This window comes from Pan paniscus, chromosome 2 (assembly GCF_029289425.2).
Source record: "Pan paniscus chromosome 2, NHGRI_mPanPan1-v2.0_pri, whole genome shotgun sequence".
NCBI lineage: Eukaryota > Metazoa > Chordata > Mammalia > Primates > Hominidae > Pan > Pan paniscus.
The window spans coordinates 3,094,106-3,116,120 of NC_085926.1; the positions used below are offsets into that span (position 1 = coordinate 3,094,106).

The following is a 22,015-nucleotide window of genomic DNA, read 5'->3' on the forward strand; positions in this document are numbered from 1 at the left end:
ATCTAATCCTTTGTATTAGTTTCAACCAAAAGTATGTTCTTTCAAAACAAAAGGCCAGTAAGATTTGGTTTATATCTATTTGGTTATATCTATAATACCTGGGTAGATTAAGTTAACTTTGACCTTGTTAGTACCAAGCTGTAACTTGGTTGCAGTCACTGAAGATAATTTTTTAAATGTTTCTAAAACAAATGTCCGTTATCAAATATTGGAATGATCTGAGTAATTACCTGCAAATATCCATTCCTTGTATTGTGTATTTTTACTTCATAATCAAAGCAATGGATTGGAAAGGCAGACACTGGTTTCTCCCATTGGATAGAGAGACGAGTTCCTTCAATCTCTGCTGTGACATTCAGTGGAGGATTTATTTGATCTAAGTTAGGGAATGAAAGATCAGTGATTTTTTTTTTTAGAATCAGTGATCAAAGCTCATAACTCCAATCCACCCACACTTCTCAAGGCATTTCTAAGATACGCTTTTTTCAAATATTTACTATCAGGTCTTAATCAACTGATCTCCAAGCCACAGGAAGCCGGTGGCCTCCCATAACACTCTTGTCTTATAGTGCTGAAGAAGAAGAGACCCTTTCTGGAAACTACAAGGATTACTACTCCAAATAGAGTTGAATGCTTGAATTTCTTCCCCCACTCAGCTCGTTGCAAGACTCACCCACCATCCCCCTTTACTACTCAAGTTGTACCAGGCCCAGAATAAACCTGACCACTGAGAGAACATTTTCCTGGACCTTCCACCAAGCCCTGCCTCTTCCCAGTAGGTATGTGGCCCTGAACAAATCACTTCCCCTTTCTGAGATTCAGTTTTTAATTTTAATTTCATTTTGTTTACTGCGTCTTTTGGTTTTTGTTTGTTTGGGGGATGGAGCAGGAAGCTTCAGTTTTCTTTTGCATCAAAAAGAATGGATTGGGGCAGGGCATGGGGGCTCACGCCTGTAATCCCAGCACTTTGGGAGGCCGAGGCGGGTGGATCACGAGGTCAGGAGATCGAAACCATCCTGGCTAACGTGGTGAAACCCCCTCTCTACTAAAAATACAAAAAATTAGCTGAGCGTGGTGGCAGGCGCCTGTAGTCCCAGCTACTCAGGAGGCTGAGGCAGGAGAATGGCGTGAACCCAGCAGGCGGAGCTCGCAGTGAGCCGAGATCGCGCCACTGCACTCCAACCTGGGTGACAGAGCAAGAAATCTGTCTCAAAAAAAAAAAAAAAAGAAGAAGAAGAAGAAGAGTGGATTGGGCTAAATTTGTCTTTACTTAGGACTCTAATGTCCTTTCCCTTGAGATCTCACTTGATTGTCTTATGGTCCGGTGAGGTGAGGGGAAATGAATTCTTAATGAGTGTCCTTGTCTTAGGTAATATGACTTAGATCTCACAATTAATAGGGACAAGCTAGGAGTGGGATCCACTGGCTTCAGAGCCTCCTATACCCTATGAAGAAAATTCTTAACCAAGAAGGTACTTATTTATTTTAGTAATCCTAGGAATTAGCCTCAATAAAATGAAAATCATAAAAGAAAAATGAATTTCTGTGGTCTGTACTAGGTCATATCCATTTTCATATTAATATCATTGTTTCCTAGGTCTTCCTCAGCATATTTTATTGCCTACTTTCATGAAAGTGACATTTTTAGTAGTTCACTTAAGAAATATACTACTGGAGAGAATTGCATAACCTCTTTAGTAAGGGCTATGATTCTTTACACAAAGTTATATTCCATTGGATATAGATATGTCACAGCCAAATCATACCTTCTAAATAATATTGTAGTGTATTTATTAAACCTTTATGCCAGGCACTGTTCTAAGCGCTTTATCATTAGTAACACAATTCTCATGAAGACTGCACAGGAAGTATTGATTCCTCTCCATTGTTTCAGATAAGAAGATCAGGCACAAAGGAATGATCAGCTTGTCCAAGGTCACTCAGCCAGTGGTGGAGCCAGGATCCAAATCCAGGCAGTCTGGCCCCACAGCCCATAATAACCACCCACCATTGAAATCTGGAATCTCCATAACTAAGAATGCCATGTGAGAGCGCCTGATGAGTTTCACTAACAGAACTATCTGGAATGAGGGAGAGTGTCTTCTCTATTGAGAACTGAGCAGACAAAACCATGAATAGAATTTTTAGAGCTGAGAATTGCACACTGAGAGATATTCGAGCTGCAGAACATCCAGGAGATGGGCCAGAACAGTGAGAAATTCAGAGAGAGAGATGTTAGCCTGGGAGAAGAAGGGCTTCTGGATGGGAAACGTGCTGCCTGTGAACAGCTAAGAGAGGCTATTCTATAGGGAAGGGACTCAAATCACCTGGGGTGGCACTAGTCCATCACAGGACCCAGGGGCAGAAGTTTCACAAAACCTGTCAGAACTCATGAAGGATTAAATGGTCTCTTTTAAGCAGCTAAATTCACCTTTTCTGGTGCAGTGATTCTCAACTGGGGGAAATTTTACCCCTTGAGGGGCATTTGGCAAAGTCTGAGACTTTTTTAAAAGTCACAGCTCAAGGACAGAGGGGCATACTACTGGCATCTAGTGTGTAGAGGCCAGAGATGCCGCTAAATATCCTGCAGTGCCCAGCACAGCCCTCCGTAACACAGAGTTACCCAGCACAAATCACTGGTGGTGTTGGAATGGAGAACCTTGCCCCCGTGGTTTTCAAACACGGGTCTGATGCTTACTTGGCATCAGAAAAGCAGTAAAACTAGGTGATCTTTATAACCCTTCCCTCCAGTGCTGAGATTCCGAGATTCAGTTATTTCAGCTTTGGGTTAAGTCGATCTTACCAATGGCGTGAAGGGCAAACAGCTGATCAAAGGGCTTGATGGCAGAGTGCTTGCTGGAGCCGTTAACAAGCACCGCAAGCCAGTCACGCCCTTTGCTGAGGATGAAAGTCCTGGGAAACCAGCATGCGATATTTCTCCCCAGTGTGTCTTTGCTGTATTCCTGGCATTCTTCAGTCCAAGAGCCATACCTAAATTGGAACATTCACGAGTTTTATGAGGTTGCAGGAAACAACCATTTGCCTAAGTAAAAATAGGTACAATACTAACCTATAGTAGAGAAAATACTGCGTGTCCTCAGGGGCATCTGTGCCAACAAGCCAGGTGCAGTGAAGGGAAACTTGGTATGACCTTAAACGTGAATAATTATCTTCTGTAGTGTTTGTGGTGCAAGTTAAATTCACAATTGAGGTTCCAGGAGACCCTAGGTAGTCAAAAATAAAAAGGACAAAACATTGCCATGGCAAACTCTGAATTTCATGCTTCTTTTGGAACTATAGTGATGTGAACGTCGTATTCATCACCAAAAAATAATCATCTTCACATTTTTTTTTCCATTGAGACAGAGCCTCACTCTGTCACCCAGGCTGCAGTGCAGTGTTGCGATCTTGGCTCACTGCAACCTCTGCCTCCTGGGTTGGAGCGATTCTCGTGCCTCAGCCTCCCAAGTAGCTGAGATGACAGGTGTGTACCACCACACCTGGCTAATTTTTGTATTTTCAGTAGAGCTGGCGTTTCACCGTGATGGCCAGGCTGGTCTTGAACTCCTGACCTCAAGTGATCCACCCACAGCCTCCTAAAGTGCTGGAATTACAGGCATGAGCCACCATGCCTGGCCATGATCATATATTTCTAGAAACCTACTAACTACAAAAGGCCAACTTACTGGAGATATGGAATTAGAATTATAAAGTCCCCATTTCTGATATTTGAGAGCTTCCCAGCTATTTTCTTTGGGGCCTGGGGGTGGTGTTTGTGCAATAAATGTGTGGAAGTTCAAGAGAAGTATAATATATTGTCATTTTGAGGTTGATGTCCAGCAACTTTGGTGCTCTAATGCCACATTTGTTAATAACTAGCTGTGAGACATTGACCCCCACTCTTCTGGGCTCTGTATTTTCAACTGTAAAGGAGAGGGTTGGTACAGGAAGGTCTTGAGTATCCCTTTCCATCCTAGAATTGTGTGATTCATTAGGTTGTATCCAAATTCTTCATGAATTACATAGGTTGCTGCTCAGAAGAAATGAGTTTTGACAACACTGCAAGATTGCAGACTTTGCAGACTTGATGCACATTAGCATGTTAAAGTCCTCTTTAATATACTAGGACTTTAAGAAAACCTTGAATTGGCCAGGCACGGTGCTCATGCCTGTAATCCCAGTGCTCTGGGAGGCCAAGGCGGGTGGATATCTCTTGAGCCCAGGAGTTTGAGACCAGCCCAGGCAACATGGTGAAACCTCGTCTTTGCAAAAAATATAAAAATTAGGTGTGGTGGCATGCACCTGTAGTCCCAGCACTTTGGGAGGCTGAGGCGGGCAGATTGCTTGAGCTCAGGAGTTTGAAACAAGACTGGGCAACATGGCAAAACCCCAACTCTACAAAAAATACAAAAGTTAGCCAGGTGTGGTGGCATGTGCCTATAGTTCCAGCTACTCGGGAGGTTGAGGTGGGAGGATCACTTGAGCTGGGGAGGTCGAGGCTGCAATGAACCAAGATCATACCACTACACTCCAGCCTGGGCAACAGAGTGAGACCCTGTCTCAAAAAACAAAACCTTCAGATTTTATTTTATTTATTATTATTATTATTATTATTATTTGGAAACAGAGTCATTCTGTCACCCAGGCTAGAGTGCAGTGGCGTGATCTCAGCTCACTGCAACCTCCCCCTCCCGGGTTCAAGCAGTTCTCCTGCCTCAGCCTCCCGAGTAACTGGGATTACAGGCACGTGCCACCACACTCAGCTAATTTTTGTATATTTAGTAGAGACGGGGTTTCACCATGTTGGCCAGGCTGGTCTCGAACACCTAACCTCAAGTGATCTACCCGCCTCAGCCTCCCAAAGTGCTGGGATTACAGGCGTGAGCGACCGCACCCGGCCAAGATTTTAAATGCAACCTTTTTATGTTTGCTTCATTAAGGATTTCTCAAATTATGTGACTAGAAAGGCTTGTTTTCATTTCAATCTCTCCTTGCTGTATTAACTGTTGGTCTTTAAAACACACTGTGGGAAACACTGGCCTTGGTGGTGGTTGCTCAGAGAAGGAAACAAGCTCTTGCACCCGGGCCAGGAAGGACCGCATTCAAGTGGGAGCCTTGAGAGATAGAAGGGGGTCTTTGATTGTAGCTTAAGTGAGCTGTAGATCATTTTTATCACTATCAGCCAGTGTCTTTCAAGAAGCAGAGGGAGAAGATGATGAGAGAGAGCCTCTTATTACCTGTAGAGAAGTTAAAGATGGATTTCTTCTTTATATCTGTGCTTTTGCACAGACAAAAAGAAGAACTACCTCAAAGCAAATTGACTTATTCAGTTCATGTATATATGCATATATTAGGTTGATGTAAAAGTAATTGTGATTTTGGTCATTACTTTTGCACCAACCTAATATATATTTGTCCATGCATTAAATGACCAGAAAGTCCACACCCAAGTACACTTTAGAGATCCTGACAACTCTTTGTCTTATAGTTCTCATCCAAAGAATCATTTAAGTGAATTCCACTTGGTTCAAAACAGAAATAATTTTTATTAGTGTCATCCTGTATTAGAGTGTTCAGAGGATAATTAGAATTGTAGAAATGTAAGCTGCAAAGTGCCTCATAGGTAAAATCCAGTTGTTCATTATAGAAAGGAGGAATGGTGGTTTGACGTAAGCCACATACAATAACCCATCTCTGTGTTCCTGTATCTACCTTGGATTAGTCTCTGTACTTGGGATCAAGCCCATGCAAATTGGCTGGTATGTGGTCTAGACAAGTTATAACAAGTAAATGGGGCCGGACACGGTGGCTCATGTCTGTAACCCCAGCACTTTGGGAGGCCGAGGCGGGTGGATGGCTGGAGGCCAGGAGATCGAGACCAGCCTGGCCAACATGGCAAAACCCCATCTCAATAATAATAATAATAATACAAAAATTAGTCCAGCATGGAGGCGCATGCCTATAATCCCAGCTACTCGGGAGGCTGTGACATGAGAACCGCTTGAACCCAGGAGGCAGAGGTTGCAGTGAGTCAAGAACACACCACTGCACTTCAGCCTGGGCAACAGAAGGAGATTCTATCTCAAAAAAAAAAAAAAAGTAAATGAGAAGATCTTTATGCTTCTGTTTTAAGTCACTAACACAATTCAGGAGGTATGGTCTTTTCAGCTGGTGATATGACAAAATAGTCGTTTGAAAATTACCCGTGAGCTCAACTGACCAAGACAATGGTTATTGGGTGCACCCACATGTCCCAGGACTTGGTAGCCTGCTTCTCCTCTTTTCTCTCCCCTGTTGTGTGTGTGCACTTAAGTGTTTGATCAGAAGTATTACTGATTCTAAGTATCAGAAACACCAACTTTCCACTGGAGGCCAATGCAGAGACAGTGGATATTTCTGCAAGAATGTGCCAGATGGAATTCAGTTGGTTATGATAAGAAGTGGCAGCAGCCTTGGTTAGGATGTTGTTGATATGGGAGGGTACTTGACAAGAACGGGTGACTGACTAAAGAAAAGTGAGTTATTGTTAATTTTTCTACTTTTCCATATTTGCAAAGTCCAAAACATACAAACTGGACTTTTGGAGGCCTGCTTTACCTGGTGGGGCATGAAGTTCAGCAGAAACCCAGCTGCTGGCCAGTAGTGAGTGGTCGCTCTGCAGGATGGTCCGCACACTTGCTGAAAAGCCTTTGTGGAGGATGGTTACACATTTGCTTTCAGTGATTCTGGTTTCATACTAAAAATAAAACCCACAAGTCATGATACATAAAAGAGAACTAGACTTAAGAGAGCTATTTTAATCAAATATGCATTTTCTTCTACTTTTTAAATGATTAGTAAGATGCAATGAAATAGTTTTGCTAGAAAAAAAGTCAAAACAAAACCATTGTAATAACAACATAGTAATTTCTCAATGACACATGAACACATTATTCTTGTAAATACAAGCGAACTATTACAGTTAAACTCAAGTTCCCTTTGACCACCATCTCCCCAGAGGTCAATGTTGGACAGAAAATTCTCTAGAATTCCATATTGACTGAAAAATAGTGAATATGAATCACTTCTCCCTTTGTTTGACTTTATTGCACACCTAATATGTAGCAGGTGCCTGAATGTAGCCCCGAGGTAAAACTGAGGCTCTGAGAAGCTAAATGACTTGTCCCGGGTTGCAAAGGCAGGAAGTGGAAGAACTGGGTTTTGAACTTAGTTTCCCTGACTCTCCACTCTGCCTGCTCACTTCTTGTTTTACTAGGCTACTGTCTCCTGTTCTGTTGGTAATTTTATGGGAAACAGAAAACCAGTATCCAATCCACGGTGCCTAAAAAGTTACTAAACATTCTTCCTTAAGGGAAAGAATCATCCAAAAGTTAAAATATTCTGCGATGCTGTTTAACGCTGAACAATACACCCGGCGCTAGCTCACAGGCATTCTTAGAGAGACACTATTCTACTGGTAACATAACAAAGAGCCTGTCAGTAATTTTATTTTTTTAATCCAAAATTTTATTTGATAAAGAAAATGCAGTCAAAATGCATATTTATTCTCAATAAGGATATCCATTAGAATAAACACTTACGTCATCTTCTTTTGGAGCGTTTATTTTCACTTGATATTCTAGATTAACATTCCTTTGCTCTTGATCAGGATTTGGTTTCCATTGTAAAAGAACTTGAGCCAAACCAGTAACTTTAATGGTGAAATTGACAGGTGGGAGAAGTGAAACTGTTGATTCAAAGAATAAAGAAACAACACAGTGTTCAACTGGACATAGGCAGCACTTTTAAAACTTTTCGAATATTTATTGCCCTGCAGATGCTGTCCTGGACCTGCCAGCACCACAGACACAGTTGCTCCTGCGTGCCTGTAACACCGGGGCAAAGAGAAAGTGGCTATTTCTACCCGAGTAGCTGGGACTACAGGCGCATGCCACCATGCTGGGCTAATGTGGGTTTTTTGGTATTTTTAATAGAGATAGGGTTTCACCATGTTGGCTAGGCTGGTCTTGAACTCCTAACTTCAAATGATCTGCCCGCCTCAGCCTCCCAAAGTGCTAGGATTACAGGCATGAGCCACCACACCTGTCCTAGAAGAGGTTTCTTCAAAACTGTTTTTAATATCTTTTTTACGTTGCCCATGTCCAGGTGTTTACCTATAATACCTATATTTTTACTGAAATATGAACATGTTACTATATCACTATTCACTATAACCATAATTTTCAAACTGAGAGTCATTATCCATTAACAGGCAATAATAACAATGTATTGGTTTGTGACCAGAATTTTTGTTTTAGTAATGTGGAAGAAAAATAGAATAGAAAATATCAGTGTGCATCAAACATAATAAGAGCTGTTTCATGAATCTCGTTTCCACTACATAAAGGTAGTTATATATTTGTATGTGTGCTGGTACATAATGTAAAAATGTATTTACCTCTTATTATGAGTCACAGACAAAAATATTTGCAAGCAAACTTACTTAAATAGGGCTTTACAGAAAGAAAAGGTTTCTTCCCCCTTCATGAGCCATTCTCTGACTTTGCTTTCAAAATTAAAGCTTTTGTTTAATTACAAAATCAATATCTGTTTATTGAAGAAATTTTGGAAAACACAGATAAGCAAAAAGAAGAAAATAAATTTTTTAAAATAATTGTACCACTAAGAATGGAGTTAACATATGATATATTCGTTATGTTTTTTCTGGGTGTATATTTATGCAATTTTTAATTTTTTTTTACCACAATTAGGACGGTATTGTGCACACAACTACAAAACCTTCTTTTATTCATTTACTAAGTTATCAGGATTTATCCATTGACCTTGACAGACTTCCACACCTCTACATCCATGTTTACCACATGAGGATTTTTAGAGCTCTGTCTATATTGCATTGTCCATTACGGTAGCCACTGGCAACTTGTGGCTATTGAAATCTTATTTAATTAATCAATTAATTTTTGAGACAGAGTCTCACTCTGTTGCCCAGGCTGGAGGGCAGTGTTGTGCGATCTCAGCCTATTGCAACCTCTGCCTCTCAGCTCAAGCTATTCTCCTGCTTCAGCTTCCCAAGTAGCTGAGATTACAGGCATGTGCCACCACACCTGGCTATTTTTGAATTTTTAGTAGAGTTGGGGTTTCACCATGTTAGCCAGGTGGGTCTCAAACTTCTGACTTCAAGTGATCCACCTGCCCCGGCCTCTCAAAGTGCTGGGATTACAGGTGTGAGCCACTGCATACAGCCTAATTTAAATTCATTCCCTTAGTTGCACTATCCATATTTCAAGGGCGCAATAGTCACATATGGCTAGTGGCTACTGCATTGGACATTAGAGAGATACAACATTGTCATTACCATAGATAGTTCTGTTGACGATGCTAGACTGGGACCATGTGATGATTTTCCTTAAACTCTGTCATCACATCAAATACATAACATCAGCAGATTTCAGGACAAAATGCAGTGGAAGTTTCTTAACGTTTGGTCGTGGGGCCTTCTAACTACTCCCTTGTGTGAGAAGACATTCCAAATGCGACCACTGGCGCCAGCTTTATTCCATGGTGCCCGGACACCCACACTTTGACTTTGATTTCCCACTGTAGCATAACATTTGCATTTCAGCCAACATTGCTTTCTTAAAATATGGCATGTTTAAAGCATCTGTCTTCTGATGGGGATAAATATTGTCTCATAAAAATCCATATATAATGTTCTAATCGACAGTTTAAGAGGAAATAATGTTATCCTTTTACTAACATATTTTTAAAAAATAAACATTATTGAATTGAATAGAAGGTCCTTACTCTTTTCATCAGGAAGTAAGTCAGCTTGCAGTATCTCAGTGGCCCCCAAAAGAATGAGTAATACATGCGCCACGATGATCATATCCTATAGAAAACAAGGGAGATACCAAAATCATCTTGTTGCTATTTTTAAGAAAAACTGATAGCTGCTTTCTAACATAAAATGCAGTCGTTTGGCCATTTAACAGACATTTATGGCATATTTGTTATGCGCAAAAAGTACAAACATGACCAAATGTTGGACTTTGCCCTTCCGATGTAGATTCATAGTTTGAAGGACAGAATGAAATATAAATTGATAAATGTAAACCAGTTGAAAAACTGCCTCAATAAAGGTGTGTATGGGGTACAATAGGAGCAGAGACTTCTGATTTGCCATCTAAAGGGTGAACTAGAGTCCTTGATGCACACAACAGAGAAGAGACATTCCTGGGGGAACCCAAGGTATGTGCAGAGCTGGAAGAGAAGGAAACAAATAGGAAGGGATTGCTTTTCAGCAAGAAACCAGAGCAGATCTTTGAATAGCAGAATTTCTAGCATAGTCAGCAAAAGAAATAAACAACATTACCTTTTTCACTATGAGGATTTAAAGATGAGCGAACATGACAGGAAACTTCAATCTAAAACAATCTGTAGCCTGAGAAAGAGAAACTTTGTATCACCAATCCAGAATCAACTTGTGGTACTTTGACTTTGAAGAGTTTTTTGTTTGTTTGTTTGTTGATTTGTTTTGTTCCCCCCACCCCACCCCAAAGGGAGCGGGTCACAAAAGAATTGAAAAACACAGTGATAGACCTGGGGAAAATAAAGACAGTATTTCTATGTCCTTGAAACAATTGGGCAATGAGAAGGAATCTAGAGCTGGAAATGTGATAACCCAGTGTGACCACACACAAAAGTCTCGGCATCCTGTTCTACATGTCAAAGAGGACAGTCGGTGATCTCTTTCTGGGAACTGTAGATGAGAAGTCTTGAGTTTTTCTTCTGTGCATTTTGAAAGGCATATTTCATAAGAACTTAACTTTCAAGGGCAAATAACACGCATGGCTTCCCCCTGTGTTGTCCTCACTTTTACAAAGGAGTTCTTCCTACTCTCTTACCACGTGCTCCCCCCAGAGATTTGGTACCAGACACATGTGGCTGTTATACATGATGGAAATCCCTTCCATGGACATTATTCCTACCCATGAAGGAAAGGAGTCTGAAAGCTGAAATAATCTGCCAAAGATCAAACAGCTGTTAAGTAATGGAGCCTAGACCCAATCTGATCTTCCAATGGCAAAACCTATGCTCTGTCAACTTTATGGTACTAATTACAATGATTTATAATTTCATTTAAAACATTTATTTAAGTGGCTTGGTATTTTCCAAATATAATTCCAGTAGAACCACAGGAGAGACCTGGGCTAAATGAATACCTCCAGGAAATAGCACAGAACACTTAACTTCATTATTACTTCTTAAATTATTACTTAAGTTGCTACAATTACTGCCGAACTTACTAATGAAATTGGTAAACTGCCACAACAGCAGGAAAGGATCGGCATATAAATCACTCAATTCCTTGTCAAATAAACTTAAGTACTGTTAATCAGAAGTATGCCAGTTTTGATTTTAAAATCCTGTTTATTTTTCTCTGAGGATTTCACACCATGTAGAAATTTAAAAAAAAAAAAAAAGAAACGATGACGATGACAACAAAAGCAGGTACTCTATAATTTTTTTAAAATTTTCAACAAGTGAGAATTTTAATGAATTAAGGGAAAACACTAGTAATCTACTAAGCCTGAGAAGCAAAGATAAAAATTCCTTAAGAACAGCAACAAAGATAGCTTCCTCTTTAAGTTATGAAGGTGATTTCTTAAAATGTCAGCATTTCCTGAAATAATATTAAATATGCTCTGATTTTGCACTAATTTTCAATAATAGGAATTCTAGGTCAGAAAAAACTGCAAAATTAATATTTCTTTGTGACTTTCACTGACTGGCAAAGTAAAACTATGTTATAAATGTACTTGTAAAAACAATAAACATGTATTTATCCTTTGCAATTAAATTGTTGAAGTAAATGATAAAACTGTTGAATATCTCAGTGGAGAGATAATTGAATATTTTATATGAGCAAGCACTCTCCCCTAGAATTTGTCATGTATTCTGATTTTATAGCTGCTAAAAATAGAATTGTTTTTCAAATTTAATCATTCAAAAAATGTTTGATTATTAGTTTTTGGCCATAAATAAATAGACAGCTTTTTCATGTCTCATTGTTATATTTAAAAAGAGGCGCTTTTGAACAAAATCAGTTGTTCTATAGGCAGCACAAGGTACTCAGTAGGGGTCTAAATATTAACAAGAATGACTTTTTTTTTGTGTGAGTCAGATAAATTTTACATAAGGTTGAATAGTACTAGAGCTTCAGGATTTGATACCATGTTTTCTACAATTCTGCTCACTCTCTGTGGCCCCTTAATACTTCTTGTCCCTGCTTAAAACAACAACAACAACAAATCTCTTCAGGCCATTTCTTTAATCCAAAGATACACTGTTATGTAGATGTCAACTGGGTCATATTTCACTATAAAAGAATAGAGCGACTTCATTAGCTTAAACATATATATCGACAATATGTTCGACTCATTCTTCTCATGGCTACCAATTAAAATCTAGCAGAAAACCATTAAATTGTTAAAATAAGATGCAAACTAAGCAGAATGAAGCAACTATAGGTTGTTTATCTATCACCAGGAAGACATGCTCAATCTTTAAGAGAAATCATGATCTCATGATCTACTTGCTCATATAACATTTCATTGAGTCAATCTAAAATTCCTCAAGTGCTCTCTAAAAATCTAGTTTCTGATAGGTGTTATATTTTTTGAAATTTTGGGGAAAACAACCACAGTCTCCTTCCCTATAGGTGTTTCTAGGAAGTTTGGTAAAATTTTGACAATTAGCAGTGGATTTCCCCAGCGTTCTTGAGAACTGGTCAAATTCTACTGAAGTTCAGACTTACAAATATTTTCCCCTCTTTTTTTCCCAACTTATTTTTCTGCCTGGGGCGTTCGTTTTATAACCAAAGTTATACTGGCACCCCTGTTTTTAAAACCTTTTTGAGTCAACTGTGGTAACACCTAATTCCAGACTCAACCTTAGTGGCAGAAATTGTAAAGCAACTGAGAGGATTCATGCTCTGGTAGGCTTTTAAATGTGAAGAGTTGACTTTCTCTTTTATCCTGTACAGTATAATCAGCAATAAAAGTTACCTCTTGGGGGATGAAGAATAAACCAAGGTATAAACTGCAAAAGACATGTTTACCTAGGTATATTGCATTACCCCCCAATGAAAAACTGCACATTCCTAAATACATAAATGAATAATAAGGACCACTTATCATGCATGCAATTTTTTTTTACTACTACTGTACTTTTGATTAAATTTCTGAAATAGTCCTAAAATAAAACTCATGAGTTCAGGTTGTGGCTGTAAACATAAAACTCTCTGTCAGTCCAAGTGGAAATGGTGTTGCAACCTTGAGTATTTGGAAAAATAGAAGAAAGAGTTTGCTACAAATATCCCGGTAGCAAAATATTTCCTGCCAATTGCACATGGTGCAATTTGTCATCTCACATCCATGCTCCTGGGCGTACCTGTCTACAGACGATCCTCTTGTTCCGATCAGTACTCAAGAGAAGATGGCGAGGACCGTGTCTGTCGTGTCTACGCTCGTGGCTGCAACCCCAGCATCTAGCATAGCGTCAGGCACAGGACCGACGCTCAATGTGCCTGGCCCTGTGTGGAATAGAAGCAAATTAGTGCACAGCCCTAATGTGCAATGTGTGCTGAAACCTAACAGAGGAATGAGTTAGGTCAGGAGTGCAGCAGGCTGGGGAGTGTGTAACAAGCCTGGCCCACTTTTGGTATTTTGCCTAAAAATTTCCCATGCAGTGTTTCAAATAATATAAACAAATGAGGTGATTTAACTTCTAAAACTTTATTTTGCTTTGAAATGCAAACTTTTAACAAATAGCTACATAAATTCCTTTTTCGATAACCATGAAAGAGCACATATTCACTTAAAATAGAAATCATGCCAGGTAATAAAATGTTCAGTGTGGTAATTCATTAAAGCAAGTACTAAGTACATTATTCACATGGCTATAAAAGCACCATCACTTTTCATGTGTTTATTAATTTTAGGCTCAAGGGTATTAAAATATTCTAATTTTCCTTCTCTCTCTGTCTCTCCTTTCCCCCCCCTTTTTTTTGGTTCCATTTCATCCTTTTTTCTGTCTACATGGAAATATGCTTACCTTGCTTTAGGTAAATACATTAGTGAACACAAAACCAAGTGACATATTTCAGCAAATTTGGGTACATTTTATATACGATGAAACAATCTTGGAAATCCAAGAACCCCTACCAGAAAGAAAAAGCAGAACGCCTCCTTCAGTTAGATAAAGTGCCTCTCTCTACTTTTTGTTGTTGTTTCTTTATTTGTAGATTTCTTGCTTAACTCTGAAACTTCCTGAGATATTTTATTAAACCCTATACCCTATTTTGGAAGCTCATTTATTTTCTAAGAAATCTTGGCAGAATATATGTTCTCATTTTAATTGCATAATTATCTGGAGCGGTGGAAAACAGATGTCTTATATTGATGTAAGCACTAACAAAACCATAGGTGTTGTTTTAATATGACTCACCTCACCTTGCCACGGATTTGCACATCTCACTTACTGAGCCAAAACACAAGAATAGAAGGTTATACCCAGAATCAACATGACCTGCCTAACGATGCAAGTTTAATAGGACCATTATTAGTTCTGTCCCTGCTAATAATAATAGAATTATAAGGAGTTTTGTTTCCCCTTTTTGTTGTTTACAAGTTTGTCATATATTTAGAAGTCATTGTTTCTTGCTTTTCCTAAGCCTATGCCCCACCCTGGGTGTAGTGAAATTATTAGGAGGTGGAGCACAGGGTATTTTTACAGCCCATGTCATAGAAAAAAGATATTTATTTGCTTACTCTGTGGTGAGTGAAGCATTTGATTCCCACTTACTGAGAAATGCGGTGGCCATGCGATGAGAAGCAGCGGCAGGGCACTGAGAACGAACCTTATCTCTGGGTGCACTTTTTAACTTAGAGGCGGTTCTTCACTCTTTCATCATCACGGCTGTAATGGTTAAAAACTCTCAGGCAGCTTCCTTCATGAGGGGATGGCAACACGTTTTCTCTAAGCAAATACGGAGGAGGATTTGTACAGAGCAACTGTGCAGGAGCTGAACTGGAACTCCCAACAACCAAACTGCTGTCAAACGAAAGAATCTCTCGTCCAGATAGCCATTATCTGATAACTGTCTTGTCTGCATTTTCACTCTCTTTCAGAGTTGGTTTGCTCTCTTCAGGAGTGGGAATTAACTTTTACTCATGGTGACAAGGTAATCAAGTTTTCCGTGGGTACTCTAAAGCGTTGCATTTCTGTTTTGTTTATGTGCCTTGTTTGGCTACAGTAGTTACTGTGTCTCTGTCTCCTAGGCAACACTGACACATGATTTGATAGGAAATAAGGCCTGAGGAGTACCCTCTCCCCACTCACTAGGCAATAGCAGCAGTTCTCTGCCCTTAGAGAACCGCCTTAGCTCTTCTCTGCTTTGTGAGCAGGTCTGGTACCCTCAAGTAAATATGTGTGGGGGATGCGTTTCTGGGTGTGATAAATTGCTGCTGTCTGTCACCTGAGATCATCCTACACAAATTGTAACAGTGGCAGTGTTGGTCTGTGGGTGCACCCAAGACCACCTTCCTCACATCACACCCATTTTACCACCCAGCTGTCTTCAGAATGCTTCAATTTCAGCAAACCTCCTTGGCTTTTCCTGTCCTTTGTTCCATTTCTGTTTGATTCCTTCTGGGGAATTTCGAGGTGGCTAGCTAGCAAAGCTGGCTTAAATAAAGTAGCTTAGCGTGTGAATAGATAAGAGCAGTGCTTATTGTATGACCCAAGGCAGAGAGTAGTAAGTAGTTGCCTTTGGAAGGAGACCTTCAGTCTAGCCTAAGCGATGAGTGATGCAGGATTCCCTGTCTCCTTAGGAGCTGACTGGGAGTCTCAGACAGAGCAGATACAGAAAGATGGTGGCCCAGGTTGGATCAGTGGTTCTGTTTGTGAGATGATAGACAGGCTTCCTGGAGGCAATTTCCAAAAGGCTCAGTGTAGAAGCTGTGCAAGTACAGTCAGCGTGTGTGCCTGGGGTTCCCAAGGTGACCATTTTAGCAGTTGCCAAAATGAAACTGGAGCAATTGTTATCAGGTTGAAAATTGTTGTCAGACCTGAAAAATGTGATTTTCCTCGGGGAAAGGGGAAGTAAAACAAGGAACAGAGAGAGATCCATATATTTGCTAAGAGGCACCCAGAAAAGTTTAGATATAGTATCAACTATCTGGCCTACTCTTTTAAGTCCTGCACATCTGTTTATACATGTAACATATTTGTCACTAATGAAGCCTTAAAAATACTTATTAATCATTGTGAAGACAGTAATTTCTGGCTTAAAAGCCTGCTTTAATGGCCTCTCTCTGTATATATATGTATATTTTTTGAGATGAAGTCTCCCTCTGTCGCCCAGGCTGGAGTGCAGTGGCGCAATCTCTGCTCACTGCAACCTCCGCCTCCCAGGTTCAAGCGATTCTCCTGCCTCAGCCTCCCGAGTAGTTGGGATTACAGGCACCCGCCACCACGCCTGGCTAGTTTTTTGTATTTTTGGTAGAGACAGGGTTTCACCATGTTGGCCAGGCTTGTCTCAAATTCCTGACCTCAAGTGATGCACCTGCCTTGGCCTCTTAAAGTGCTGGGATTACAGGTGTGAGCCAACACACTCAGCCAGTGGTCTGTATATTTCTTACATTCATTTACTCAAATATTCATTGAATGCACCTATGCACTATGCTAGGCACGGTGAAGGGTATAAAGAAATTAGATCTGGCTGCTCCTTCCATACCACCTTCCTGGGTATATGATCTTTAATTAACTACGCCAATAAAAACAAGCAAACAAACAAAGCAAACACATGCTCATACAGAAACACTGTCTCTATGTTTCTGTATAAGCACAAACGAAAAAATGAGAGGCAGGGACTTTTTTTTTTTTTTTGGCGGGGGGTGAGGGGGGGTTGTTTGTTTGTTTGTTTTGAGATGGAATTTCAGTCTTGTTGCCCAGGCTGGAGTGCAATGGCGCGATCTCAGCTCACCACAACCTCCACCTCCCGGGTTCAACCGATTCTCCTGCCTCAGCCTCCTGAGTAGCTGGGATTACAGGCCCCTGCCACCACACCCAGCTAATTTTTTTGTATTTTTAGTAGAGATGGGGTTTCACCACGCTGGTCAGTCTGGTCTTGAACTCCTGACCTCAGGTGATCCACCCACCTCGGCCTCCCAAAGTGCTGGGATTACAGACGTGAGCCACTGAGCGAGGCCTGTTTGGTTTTTTATGGCAATAATGTAATTCTTTATAATAAAATGTAAACGTCCAAAGACAGTATGATAGAACATACTGGAAGAATTCACAAAAGTCGTTTTTTAAAAAGTGAAATTAAATGTGTCTGCATCCTTTAAGCAAAACAATGTGAGTTTAGCTAAATAGAAATATGAATAGTAATAAAACGAAAATCATGGTTCAGTGGCTCTACCATGAACTTTGGTTAAAGGAGCTTATTAAATATCAGCTTCTAGAACTTGATTCCATGGAAATAATGGAAAAATGTAGATCAAGATTTATACAAAAGAGAGCAAAATTCATTGTACCTTTACAATAGTAAAATAGTAAAAGTAATATAGGAATGGTGAAGAGAAATATGTAACTGCTCAAGGTTGAAATATGTGATGTGGATGTTAAAAGGAATGTTTATCAATAACTTTTTTTTTTTCTTTTGAGACAGGGTGGTGCCCTGTCACCCAGGCTGGAGTGCAGTGGCAGGATCTCGGCTCACTGCAGTCTCTGCCTCCTGGGTTCAAGTGATTCTCGTGCCTTAGCCTCCGCAGTAGTTGGGATTGCAGGCATGTGCCACCATGCCAGATAATTTTTGTATTTTTAGTAGGGAGAGGGTTTCACCATGTTGGCCAGGGTGGTCTCAAACTCCTGGCCTCATGTGATCCTCCCACCTTGGCCTCCCAAAGTGCTGGGATTACAGGTATGAGCCAATCAAGAGCTTTTAATAACATAGGGTATTATGAAAAAATGTTAAGTAAAAACAACAGGAGGGTATACACACATATAATTTTTTTTACAATCTTATTTTTGGTCAGAAGATCAGACTAACAGGAATAGTTATCTCTAAGTGGTAGGTGTATTAGTCAGCTATTGCTACAGAACAAACAACCACAGATCCCTCAGTGGTAAACTGTGATAGGCATGTATTTCTAGCCCATGTGTCTGAGTTTTGACTGGGGTCTGCTTAATCTTGGGCTGGGATCCAGATCACAAAGTGAGTTCAGATTTGTTCCAAGTATCTGCCATTCATTTGGAACCAGTGGCTACCCAGGGCATAATCTTTTTATGGTGACAGCAAAAGTGCAAGAGAGCAGGACCAACTGCACAAGCACGCATCAAGCATCTGCTCATGTCACATCCCTGACATCTCAAGAGGCTGAGCAAATTGCATGGCCAAGCCCAGAGTCAAATGGACGAAGCCCAAAGTACATTCCACCATGATAAGGCCATGATAAGGATGTGGACATGGACAACTCCTAGTGGGGAGTGAAGAAATGGGACCAACAGTTCATTCTACCACGGCAGGGTTAGTGTTTCTCTTACTTTTATTCTGTGTTTCTATACTTACAAACGTTTTATTCTGTACAAATGCAGGCAGAAAAAGTTATTTTAAAAAATATTAGAGACATACAGATCAATTTAATAGAATTGAGAGTCAAAAATAAACTCTCGCATTTAGGGTCAATTGATTTTTGACAAGAGTGTCAAGACAATTCTGCGGGGAAAAGATCAGCCTTTCAATAAGTGGTGCATATCCACATGCAAAAGAATGCCTCGCAGCATAGACAAAAATGAATTCCAATGGGATCAAAGACCTAAAAGTAAGAGGCAAAACTATAAAATTCTTAGAAGAAAACATAGGCATAAATCTTCATGACCTTCATTTTGTTTCTTTCTTTCTTTTTTTTTTTTTGAGACAGAATCTTACTCTGTCGCCTGGGCTGGAGTGCAGTGGTATGATCTCAGCTCACCGCAAACTCCCCTGCCTCCTGGATTCATGCGATTCTCCTGCCTCAGCCTCCTGAGAAGTTGGGATTACAGGCGTGTGCCACCACACCCGGCTAAGTTTTATATTTTTACTAGAGATGGGGTTTTGCCATGTTGGCCAGGCTGGTCTCGAACTCCTGATCTCAGGTGATCCACCCACCTTGGCCTCCCAAAGAGCTGGGATTACAGGCATGAGCCGCCGCACCTACCCAGTGGTTTCTTCAATAAGATACAAAAGCAGACACAACAAAAGAAAAAAATAGATAAACTGGATTTCACCAAAATTAAAAGCTTTTGTGCTTCAAAGGATACCATGAAGAAAGTGAAAAAAGACCGGATGCAGTGGCTCACGACTCTAATCCCAGCACTTTGGGAAGCCAAGGTAGGCAGATCACCTGAGGTCAGGAGTTTAAGACCAGCCTGACCAGCATGGTGAAACCCTGTCTCTACTAAAAAACACAAAAATTAGCCAGGTGTGGTGGCGGGTGCCTGTAATCCCAGCTACTCAAAGGCTGAGACAGGAGAATGGCTTGAACTCGGGAGGCGAAGGTTGCAGTGAGCTGAGATCGTGCCACTGCACTCCAGCCTGGTCAACAGAGCAAGACTCTGTCTAAAATAAAATAAAATAAAATACAAGGAAGTGAAAAGACAAGCCACAGCATGGGAAAAATATTTGCAAAGATATATCTGACAAGGAACTTTTATTTAGAATATGTCAAAAACTCTTAAAACCAAACAATAAAAAGAAAAATAACCCACTTTAGCCTGTAATACCAGCACTTTGGGAGGTTGAGGTGGGAGGATAGCTTGAGCCCAGGAGTTTGAGGCTCTGGTGAGTCATGTTCGTGCCACTGTACTCCAGTCTGTGTGACGGAGCAAGATCTTTCTCAAAAAGTGAAAGAAAGATAGAAAGAAAAAAGTAAAATAACCCAGTTTAAACATGGGATAAAGAATTTGAACAGACATATCTCCAGAGAAGATGTACCAACAGCGAAGGTGCATGGGAACATCTGCCCAATATCATTAGCTATTGGAAATGCAAATGAAAACCACACTGAGATACCTCTTCACACCCACTCCAATGGCTGAAATGAAAAGGACAATAACAACTGTTGATGAAGATGTGGAAACACTGGAACCCTCACATACTGTTGCTGGGGAGGTAAAGTGAGGTGGCCAATTTGGAAAACAGCCTGGCAGTTCGTCAAAAGGTTAAATGTGGAGTTCCCATACGACTGAGTAATTGCATTCCTAGGCAAATACCCACCCAAGAGAGTTAAAATCATGTGTCTACATAAAAATTTATATGTGAATATTCACAGAAGAATTAGTTATAATGGCCAAAGAGTGAAAACAACCCAAATGTCCAGCAACTGATGAATGGATAAAGAATATGTATGTGGTATATCCATGTGGTGAAATATTATTCAGCCATCAAAAGAAGCACTGATACTACAACATGGATGAACCTTGAACTCATGAAGCTAAGTAAAAGAAGTCAGTCACAAAAGATCACACACTGCATGATTCCACTTATATGAAATGTCCAGGATAAGCAAATCTATAGAGATAGAAAATAGATTCATGGTTGCCTAGGGCTGCCGGGGGATGGAGGGAGTTTGGGAAAAATAAGAAGTTACTGCTAATGGGTATGAGATTTTCTTCTGGGATAATACAAATATTTTAAATTGATTGTATTGATGGTTGCCAACTCTGTGAATATATTACAACCATTGACTTGTACCCTTTAAATAGGTGAATTTTATGATATGTAAGTTATATCTCAATAAAACTGTCATTAAAAAATACCCTAGCAGGATTAGATACCCTCAAAGGATTGAAACAGAATTCTGGGTAGTCGTTAGAAAAATTCTAGTGTAAAATCAATCTGTTGAGTTATCACATGTAGCTAAAATTAAAAGCATATCTTTATTCAGTAAAGAATTTCAGTAGCTTAAGCTTTTTTCAGTTCTTTAGTCCTTTTTTCAGTTCTTTAGTCAGAGACCAGTTCTTTGCTCTGAAAACCAGATACAGGAAATCAACCAGAATGTGTAAAAACAATAGCAAAAACTACACAATTAAACTTCTTCTTCTTCTTCTTCTTCTTCTTCTTATTATTATTTTGAGATGGAGTCTCTTTCTGTCACCCAGGCTGGAGTGCAGTGGTACAATCTAGGCTCACTGCAACTTCTGCCTTCTGAGTTCAAGCTATTCTCCTGCCTCAGCCTCCTGAGTAGCCAGGACTACAGGTGTGCGCCACTACACCCGGCTATTTTTTTTTTTTTTGTATTTTTTAGTACAGATGGGGTTTCGCCATGTCGGCAAGGCTGCTCTCGAACTCCTGACCTCAGGTGGTCTGCCCACCTCGGCCTCCCACAGTGCTGGGATTACAGGCATGAGCCACCACACCTGGGCTAAACTTATGTTGTTAATGTAGATTAATGTCCCATTTCAGTCAAAAGAGAAGCTACCATGTTCCTGGGACTGTCAATTGCCTTATACACATGATCACATCACAGCTCTATAAACCTCTTTTACAGATGAGTATACTGAGGCTTAGACAATTTACATAGCACAGACTCTTTGTGATGCTCTCCAAATTCACATTGCCTAGAATGGCAAAACCTTAATTCCATGATTGTCATAATTATTATTTTCACAAAACAGTACAATTGTTTAACTTGGACTGTCTGATTTGATGGTGGTGAGTGTGGAGTTCCTCTTGAGAAACTCCTGATTATTTCAGAATAAGTCTGAATGTGATGTTATTTGGGAAGATCACTCTCTCTCTTGTCTTTCCCTCAAGTGTGCATTAAACTGCTGCTTGTATTTGTCTATTTAACATTATATATATATATGTTATATATATATGTTATATATATGTTATATATATATGTTTTATATATATGTTATATATATATGTTTTATATATATGTTATATATGTTATATATGTTTTATATA

The 22,015-nt window shown here is 40.0% G+C and overlaps 1 protein-coding gene across 1 annotated transcript in view; it reads right to left on the reverse strand.

Annotated features, from left to right (window-relative positions):
• IL5RA (interleukin 5 receptor subunit alpha) overlaps positions 1-9,886 on the reverse strand; it is a 40,992-nt gene extending 31,106 nt beyond the window's left edge. The window contains exons 1-6 of the mRNA XM_055109471.2: positions 9,805-9,886; positions 7,581-7,726; positions 6,598-6,736; positions 3,071-3,224; positions 2,804-2,991; positions 231-376 (exon numbers count right to left, since the gene is read on the reverse strand). Of these exons, the coding sequence (XP_054965446.1) occupies positions 231-376; positions 2,804-2,991; positions 3,071-3,224; positions 6,598-6,736; positions 7,581-7,726; positions 9,805-9,886 (855 nt within the window). The remainder of the gene's footprint in view (positions 1-230; positions 377-2,803; positions 2,992-3,070; positions 3,225-6,597; positions 6,737-7,580; positions 7,727-9,804) is intronic.
• Between the last annotated feature and the right edge of the window lie 12,129 nt (positions 9,887-22,015).